The sequence below is a fragment of the Littorina saxatilis genome, linkage group LG8 (assembly GCF_037325665.1).
Source record: "Littorina saxatilis isolate snail1 linkage group LG8, US_GU_Lsax_2.0, whole genome shotgun sequence".
Lineage (NCBI taxonomy): Eukaryota > Metazoa > Mollusca > Gastropoda > Littorinimorpha > Littorinidae > Littorina > Littorina saxatilis.
In genome coordinates, this window is record NC_090252.1 from 53331090 (window position 1) to 53340933 (window position 9844).

Here is a 9844-nt window from a genome sequence, read left to right on the forward strand (position 1 = left end):
AATAATGGTTTTATTACCCCCTATTTCAAACGAAAGAAATTTCGAAGCGACCCCGCGCAGTAGACAGAACAGCTGCAATGGCAACTGGATCGCTCCTATTTGGTTATGCCTGTCAGTCAATTTTTCTTAATATTAATAATAATAACGATTACTTATATAGCGCGTAAACCTCGTGGTGACAAGCCCAGAGCGCTTTACACTTACATAATCATAGTACAAACAAGGAAAGAGAACTAAATCCGAATAAATTCAAACATGGTCACACACACCCACACACGCACGCACACACACACGCACACACACACACACACACACACACACGCGCGCGTGCACACACACACACACACAATCTTTCTTTCGTCATTGTCAATGTTCAGGTAACCCGCAATGTCATTCCATGTACGCATACGTTATACTAGTACAACACACACAGGCACATACACATCTTCACGAACGCCACACTTTAGTAGATAATACACGTGGCAGCGCCAATGACTCACCGATCATGGGATCTCCTTCAGAGGTCTAACTTAAACATGTGTGTTTTGAGGGCTGTTCTAAAGGCAGATGGTGACTGGGAATCCCTAATGCTCCGGGGGATTTTCTCCCAGACAAGAGGTCCCTGGTACTTGAAGGATCTCTCAAATCCATAGTTAGTTGATTTTCTGTTTCTTTTTGGTTTACTAAGTACATTGGTATCTGTTGCAGAGCGAAGAGAGGAGAGGTTTGAATATTTTGATAACATCTCAGAGAGATAAGCAGGTCCTGTACCATGAAAGAAAAAGAAACAAATGCATGCAATTTTGTATTGAATACGACTTCTTACAGGCAGCCAGTGAAGAGATCTCAAAACAGGTGTGATGTGGTGTCTTTTAGGGGTCTTTGTGATTAATCTGGCGGAGTTGTTCTGTACTTTCTGCAGTTTTTCAATGAGATAGTCAAAAGAACCAGAAAGAAGGGCATTTCCGTAATCTAGCCTTGAAAGAACGAGAGAGCAAATGAGGGTTTTTGTAGCATCGGAAGAAAGGCAGTGGCGGATGGAGCTAATTTTTCTCAGTTCATAGTAGGCATTTCTACAGACAGTGGAGACTTGTTGTTTGAAGCAGAGAGTTTCATCGAAGATGACACCGAGGTTTCGTACTTGAGAAGCCAACTGAATATCAGTTCCAGCTATAGAGATTTGGGCAGGAAGGGATGGTTCTTTTTTAAAAGAAGGGGGTACAACTAGCATGATCTCGGTCTTGTTGTCATTAAGTTTCAATTTATTTTCGGTCATCCACAATTTCAAGTCAGAGATGCAGTTCTTAGTTGTCTCGATTGTGTTGGGGAGGTCAGTAATAGGGCCAGATTTTTGTAACTGAGTGTCATCAGCAAAGCTTTCATAGGAAACAGAGTGGCGAGAGATGACATTAGATATTGGTTTCGTGTACATGATGAATAGCACCGGGCCAAGTACAGATCCTTGGGGGACACCGAAAGTCAATGGGGATGGAGCAGATTGGAAGCCGTCGATGGAGACTATCTGAGAGCGGTCTGTGAGGTAGGACTTAAACCAAGCTAAGGCAGTGTGGCAAATACCAAAAGAATTGTGAAGTCTTGTTAGGAGAACGGAGTGGTCAATAGTGTCAAATGCTGCCGAGAGATCTAATAGAGAAAGGACAGACACATGCTTTTGATCGAGAGCTAAGAGAAGGTCATTTGCAACTTTGATGAGAGCGGTTTCTGTTGAGTGGCCAGCCCTATACGCGGACTGATGGGGGTCGAGGAGCTTGTTCTGGGTGAGGTGCCCAATGATCTGAGAGAGAACTATCTTTTCAAGTAATTTCGAGAAAAAAGGAAGATTTGAAACGGGTCTGAAGTTTTTTAGGCAGTTAGGGTCTAGGGAAGGTTTTTTAAGCAGAGGGCGGACTACTGCCGATTTGTATACAGATGGGAAGATCCCGGTGGCCAGCGAATCGTTGACGATACCGGTAATACATGGAACTAGCGCATCAATACACTGGTTGAGAATGCACGAGGGCAATGGGTCAAGCTCACATGTCTTACGGTTGGATTCAGCAATTTTTTCTCTGACAAAACATTCTGACACATGGTGAAAACCTGAGAAAGATGTTCCTGAGAATTTTTTCTCTGTGAATTTGCTGGTGGTGGAGGTTAGCTGAGAGTCGAGTTCTTCTCGTATTGTCTGTACTTTAATTCTAAAGTAATCGGAAAATTCACAGGGTAGACGACTTGGAGTGTATATGGTCGGGAGAGGACAGTTTTTCTCTTTACCAAGCAGACTATTTGTGACAGAATGCAGCTGCTTCTTGACTTTGGTCAGCCAATTACTCAAATGACGTGATCGTGATGAATATTAACAGGTGAAATGCGTTCACACAACAATACATGTATCGCAAGATTAACCATGTTGAACCTGCGTTTCAGTTGCTTCAATTTTTCTTCCAACAGACAGTATGTGACAGATTAAGAACCGACGTAAAGATAGATTTGATATAAATTGAGTTATGTCATTTAACAGAACTTTAACAATGACATGTTTACGTGAGCCGGTCGGCACTGCACACTCTGAGGGTGGGTGGTGCCTTGCCGTTCGGTAAAGCACCCACTGACAAAACTGGCTTTAAGTGTCATTCTTTAGAATAAATTACGCTGATATTGTTAATTCAAATATTTACTTTGTCTTGCGTGTTTTTCTTAGCGTGATAAAGAAAAAAAGGTCCCTGCCTAAACGTTATAACATTTAGCTGGTCACCTAGAATCAGTCCTGATTGGTCAAAAAGCCATATGGTGCTCTGGAATGGTAATAAATCTTAATAGTACAACACGTCACACGGGTTTACATATGCAGACATGCTTCTGTATTCCTTCGATCGAAGGAAGGTTTGAAACTATACTGACTTTTGTCGGTCATGTGCGTATCTTAATTCAAACGCATATAATAACTTCAATTTTGTATTGGATAAGATCGTTTGTGAGTGTTATAAACCATCACACAAAATCATATATAGCTGCACAACTCATCAATTTAATGTACGAATTAATAAAATATGAATTCGTTATACAAACTAGGTTAACGTGTTCCTTGATACAAATAGAAAAAAAAATACACAAGCAAATAAATATATAAGCAAATGAATACATAATCCAAATAATGCATATAATACAGAAATAATTCAAACAATGAATAAATATTAAATAAAGTGTAGTTTAGTACGTGTGCACAATTTTAACTTTGTCAAAATAATTTAAGATATATGTGACCCTCCACCACGAAATAAGTCGCATGTCACCTATGCATGATTTTCATATTTTTACATTTTCCTAAAGAGTTTTTTATGCTCTATCCAGTGGTGAAAACCGTTTTAGAAAAGAGCAAAAACTGTTTGAGTTATAAGCCTGTGACTAAGGTGACCCTCACACTGTTACCAGACACTCCCCGGACTTATATTATAAGCCTAGCGCAGAACCGCGCGAGGTGACATGCGACTCATTTCGTGGTGGAGGGTCACATATTTAGTTAATATGGTACGACACTCACCTTTTCGAACAGCGCAGTATGCTTGAGAATTTCTTTGATTGTCAAACTGTGAGCACTTGATAAGTCCGCCATGACTTCTCTCCACGTTGCTGACAAATCGTAGTGTGGTGAAGCTTGTATTTCGCCTGCTAATGACAAAGTCCGTGTCAAAACCTTTACAGTTGTTAAGACTGCAATTCGTATTACACGCATAGCACTCTCCCAGCTTGATCTCCGTTCCATTGCTCGAGGGACCAGTGAAGGACCAGTAGATGTTGGACAGAGCGTGTAGTCCTGTGCACGTGAGGGACGATTGGTTATTGTCCAGAACATCGTAGGCTGTCTCTTTCTGACACCCCGTTATGCTGAATTTTTGCTCTGCCCAAACATAAATCAGTACATGCGATGCTAATTGGATACACACACGAAAGGTACGGTGTCGTTGTTTGTTAATCTAGAAAATCTGAAATGGTGCCAAACAGAATAGTGATATGCATGCTAGCTTAATCTCATAATGTACATTATACACACAGCAAACACACATACTCACAATATTTATAATTCCAAAATAGTTAAAATACACATTATGTCCCGTTTATTTTGTTAGATATGAATTTTACTGGCTGGAATCTGTGAACTATTATATACAATTATTTCAGTATTCATATTTATGAAAATAGTCGACTCGTTATCTGTAGCAAATGATACCTCGTAGCACTTGGAAGTCTTTTCCCCAGATATTATATGTTATCTTAAATAGAACCACAATTCACGTTTAATCCACATTAAAATGGCCCCAGCGAGATGTATGCGATATGATATCACACCTGTAACACAAAATTCAAAAGTGCGTACTACCTTTAGCAGGTGGGTACAGCATTAGGAACGCTACGAAACAACTTATGTTGCCATATCTTCCCTACCTAACTGGCACATGTCAAAATAGCCTTTCACGCAGAAACCACACAACCAAAACACTTTCATTTTGCAAATGTGGTAGGGTGCACTCTAAATGTGACGCTCACAGTGGATTAGTTTGTGTGCACAATCATAGCGGACTAGATATAGAAATCCTGCTTTCAACCTGCTTTATTATACCGCTAGGACTGTAATCAATACATGTTAACAATACTGACCCTGACCTTCCTGCGCAAACAAAAACTATAGTCGGAAGATCTCTAAGTTTGTATGCGTCTCCTAATATGTACTCCCTTCAACCAGTAGAACATATCTAACAACAAAAAGACTGATTTCTGTCATTAGTGAAGAAAGACAATTAGATCAATCTAAAATAAATATGTTGAACCCATTTGGCTGGCGTACAAGCTTTCACAAAATACCAAACATACAGTACTCTGTATCCTTCTGTTTTGAGAAAGGTATCTAATTATTGTGATGTGCCAAAACCATGCTTCTGTTTGAACTTTAGGGTACACATATTAATGACATACTAAGTTTTAGCGGGATATAATGTGAGGTAATCGATCGTTGTCTATCCGTGTGTGTGTGTGTATGTGTGTGTGTGTATGTGTGTGTGTGTGTGTATGTGTGTGTGGCTGTGTGTGTGTGTGTGTGCGTGTGTGTGTGTGTGTGTGTGTGTGTGTGTGTGTGTGTGTGTGTGTGTGTGTGTGAGTGTGTGTGTGCGTGCGTGTAAGAGCCCGGGTCACGAAACGAAACGATTGATAATTGGAACGATTAAGAATGACGTTCACACACAAAAACACAATATACACAAAATATGGAAATTATAGAGTGCTGAATATGATATGGCAGAGGAGCAATTGATCATTAGTTAATTGATGAAAATCGTACACTTACCTGACAAAACGCAGAACAGCAATAGATGAAACAGAGATACTACTGTCGATCGTCGCATCTTGAAAGTGGCAGACAAAATTTGAGTTTGTGTAAGAGATCACAGTCACGTGTACGTGTTCATGCGTGTACACAGCCCAACAAATAGACAGCTTGCGATAAGCCGACTTATTCACTGTCGTAGTACTTCTGGTGTAGCAGCCGAAAAGGTATGGACTCTTAATCAACAACTGAGGAAAGACGATGCTGACAGGTGCACGCACATCTTCACCAATAAGTTTGACCAGGATGGTTTTTCTTCAACACCTCAAGTGTCGTCTGACCAGATACAGGCAAACTGAACACATGTTTTGAATCATGATAACCCAGGTTTAGTTCACACAGCTTTGAGTCGAGGATCGCCTCTTAAAATTTAAGTTTCCTGTCAGTGGTGAATAACAACCCAAAGAACAGGAACACAAATCACAGAGACGAAAAAAACACATTTCCTTTTGTAATCGGTTGAATGAATTTCCTTTCACGCAATACTCAACTGGTGCCACTAACTCGAGTAACTTGATTCTAAAACTAACACGGTTTTCCTTGTAGAACACGCGGTTGCTTTGTGTGTAAGTGCTTTACTGTTTACTCATAGTTCTACATTATGTGCTCACATAATGTACGCGTATATGTGTGTTTATGTGTGTATACAAAGGTGTGTGTGTGTGTGTGTGTGTGTGTGTGTGTGTGTGTGTGTGTGTGTGTGTGTGCGTGCGTGCTCGCCCGCGTGTGTGTGTGTGTGGGTGTGGGTGTGTGTGTGCATGTGCGTGTGCGTGAGTTGTGTCTGTGTGTGCATGACAGTGTAATGTACGTATGTATGCTTGCATGGTGATGTGTGTCTGCATATGTACATGTGTCTGGTTGGTTTTTATTTTATTTTTACCGTGCCGTGCCAAGATGAAATCCTTTTGCAAAATTGGTGAATAAATATCTTGTATCTTGTATCTTGTATCTTGTGTGTGAGCTAGAAGAGGAAAGGCGGTGCAGTATATCACAACCGGTGCAACGAGAGAAACCCACAATTCGCTTCCATTCATTTTAGCAGCAAGTTTTTATTTCGAAATTTCTCCAGCATACTATAACTGTCAATGCCAACCAGATTATATTGTAACACCCCACAAAGCCGTCTTTTGAGCACGATGACATGCGATGACAAAAGCGTGCTGCGCGTTAAAAATAAAGGAGTTACACAACGTGTTGTACGCATATGAGAAAAATACACGTCGCTGTAGAAATAAGACAAGAACACTTTTTCAGGCGTAAGGCGAAATTAAAACATTAATGTTAGTCAATGTGTCGAACTCACATAATGAAACTGAACGCACTGCATTTGTTCACCGAGACACAACAGCTTCGTCGATCACTGCGGCAATCAAATCGATCACATTTCACGTTCACAACGAAGTGAAATTGACAAGTCAGTATAGCACAGTAGCGTAAAGCGTTGAGCAGAAAAGCGCGCTTTTCTGTATTCTTGTTAACTTATGACAGTTAACTCGATTCTAAAACTAACGCTGTTTTCCTTGTATAACACGTGGTTGGTTTGTGTGTAAGTGCTGCACTGTTTTCTCATAATTCTACATTATGTGCTCACATATAGGGTACACGTATATGTGTGTATACATAGGTGTGTGTGTGTGTGTGTGTGTGTGTGTGTGTGTGTGTGTGTGTGTATGTGTGTGTGTGTGTGTGTGTGTGTGTGTGTGTGTGTGTGTGGGTGTGTGTGTGTGTGTGTGAGTAAGTGTGTGTGTGTGTGCGTGTCTGTGTGTGTGTATGCGTGTGTGTGTGTGTGTGTGTGTGTGTGTGTGTGTGTGTGTGTGTGAGAGAGTGAGTGAGTGGGTTGTGTGTGTGTATGCTAAACCTGTGAAATTGAAACGGGATGAGTAAAGCCGAATGATTTAGGGTGGGGTTATTGGCTACGCTTTTAACTTGAACGGCTCCTTTGCTCTTACACTGCTACACGCATAACAAGATTCTTCTTCCATCGATAGGCCCAGTGACTTTTTGTTTGTTTGTTTGTTTGTTTGCTTAACGCCCAGCCGACCACGAAGAGGCCCAGTGACTGCTGCGACCTGTTTTTACATTTAGTCAAGTTTTGACTAAATGTTTTAACGTAGATGGGGGAATCGAGACGAGGGTCGTGGTGTATGTGTGTGTGTGTGTGTGTGTGTGTGTGTGTGTGTGTGTGTGTTTGTGTGTGTGTGTGTGTGTGTCTGTGTGTGTATGTGTGTCTGTCTGTGTGTGTGTGTGTCTGTGTATGTGTGTGTGTGTGTGTGTGTAGAGCGATTCAGACCAAACTACTGGACCGATCTTTATGAAATTTGACGTGCGAGTTCCTGGGAATGATATCCCCGGATCTATTTTTCTTTCTTTCGATACATTTCTTTGATGACGTCATATCCGGCTTTTTGTAAAAGTTGAGGCGGCACTGTCACACCCTCATTTTTCAATCAAATTGATTGCAATTTTGGCCAAGCAATCTTCGACGAAGGCCGGACTTCGGTATTGCATTTCAGCATGGTGGCTTAAAAATTAATTAATGACTTTGGTCATTAAAAATCTGAAAATTGTAAAAAAAAAAAAAAAAAAAAAAAAAACGATCCAAATTTACGTTCATCTTATTGTTCATCATTTGCTGATTCCAAAAACATATAAATATGTTATATTTGGATTAAAATCAAGCTCTGAAAATTAAAAATATAAAACTTATGATTAAAACTAAATTTTCGAAATCGATTTAAAAACTATTTCAGCGTATTCCTTGTCGGTTCCTGATTCCAAAAACAGATAGATATGATATGTTTGGATTAAAAACACTCTCAGAAAGTTAAAACGAAGAGAGGTACAGTAAAGCGTGCTATGAAGCACATCGCAACCGCTACAGCGCCAAACAGGCTCGTCACTTTCACTAGCGGCGGACTACGTTCAGTTTCATTCTGTGAGTTCCACAGCTTGACTAAATGTAGTAATTTCGCCTTACGCGACTTGTTTACATTTAGTCAAGTTTGTAAAGCTTTAACATTGACAGGGAATCAAGACGAGGGTCGTGGTGTGTGTGTGTGTGTGTGTGTGTGTGTCTGTGTCTGTGTGTGTATGTGTGTATGTGTATGTGTGTGTGTATGTGTGTGTGTGTGTCAGTGTGTGTGTGTGTGTATGTGTGTGTGTGTGTATCTGTGGATGTGTGTGTGGGTGTGTGTGTGTGTGTGGGTGTGTGTGTGTGTGTGTGTGTGTAGATCGTTTCCGAGAAAACTACTGGACGGATATTAATGAAACTTCACATTAGAGTTCCCGGATATGATATTCCAGAACAAACGCCCTCATTTTTGAACCAAATTGGTTGACATTTTCGTGAAATAATCTTCGACGAAGCCCGGACTTTGGATTTGCATTTCAGCTTGGAGGCTTACAAATTGATTTATGAATTTGCTCATTAAATTTGTCATAAAAATCCAATTTTTGCAAACAGATTTAAATTTGCTTGCATCGTATTCTCCTATACATTTTGAATCTAAAAATATATAAATTTCATTACTGTTTACTCTATAATGTGATCACAATTAACGAAAATAGGTTAATAAGTACTACGATTGAAATTTGAGAAATCGATTCAAACGTGATTTCATCTTATTCTTCATTATTTACTGATTCCAAAAACACATAGATATAATATGTTGTATTCAAAACAAGCTCAGAAAGTTCAAACGAATACAGAAAAGCGCGTTTTCCTGCTTACCGCAATACCCTATTCTGACTTGTCAATTTCACTTCGTGTTGCACGGGAAAAGTGCCGCGGGGATTGACGAAGCTGTTATGTCTTGGGGAAAAAATGCAGTGTGGTCAGTTTCATTCTGTAAACTCAAACAGCTTGACGAAATGTAGTAATTTCCCCTTACGCGTCTTGTTCTTAGTTTTCTTCGGACCAAACGCATTTTCAACTAATCTCTTCTTATTCCTACATACACTTCTTTATGATACAATGTGCAGTAATGGGCAGAACGCCTAATTTAAATGAATCAAGCACGTACTGGGACATTTCATATTCTAAAGGGTCTGAAAAACATGCTACTTTTCTTGCTGAAGTCATGTTTGTGAATTGGAGATATCCGAACAGGAAATAAAATGTATCTATTTGTTGCAGCCTTAGCACTAGGCATGTTGTCCTTACGAACCTGCTTAGGCCTAAAAAAAAAATAGGTGTGGTTACGGTAACCCGACCTACCCTATTTTTAGGGGCCGACCCTATAACTTTTTATTACATTTGTCACACACACAAAAAAAAACAAAAAAAAAGAAAACGAGTGCAGAAAACGCAATGAAAGCGAAATCGCCCGAGTCGCACACTTATTTCCCTGTCAAGTAGGTTTAATTTGTACACATTAGAAAAAAAAGTTTAAAAAAAAAAAGTGATTGCCTACCTTCCTACCCTATTTTTTTGTGGCTATGTTACCGTAACCACACCTTTTTTTGTTT

At 40.0% G+C, this 9844-nt stretch overlaps 1 protein-coding gene across 1 annotated transcript in view; it reads right to left on the reverse strand.

Moving 5' to 3' along the window:
* Positions 1 to 5958, reverse strand: part of LOC138972376 (uncharacterized) — a 9685-nt gene extending 3727 nt beyond the window's left edge. The window contains exons 1-2 of the mRNA XM_070345044.1: positions 5339 to 5958; positions 3542 to 3898 (exon numbers count right to left, since the gene is read on the reverse strand). Coding sequence (XP_070201145.1) covers positions 3542 to 3898; positions 5339 to 5396 — 415 coding nt within the window. The 5' untranslated portion in view covers positions 5397 to 5958. The remainder of the gene's footprint in view (positions 1 to 3541; positions 3899 to 5338) is intronic.
* Between the last annotated feature and the right edge of the window lie 3886 nt (positions 5959 to 9844).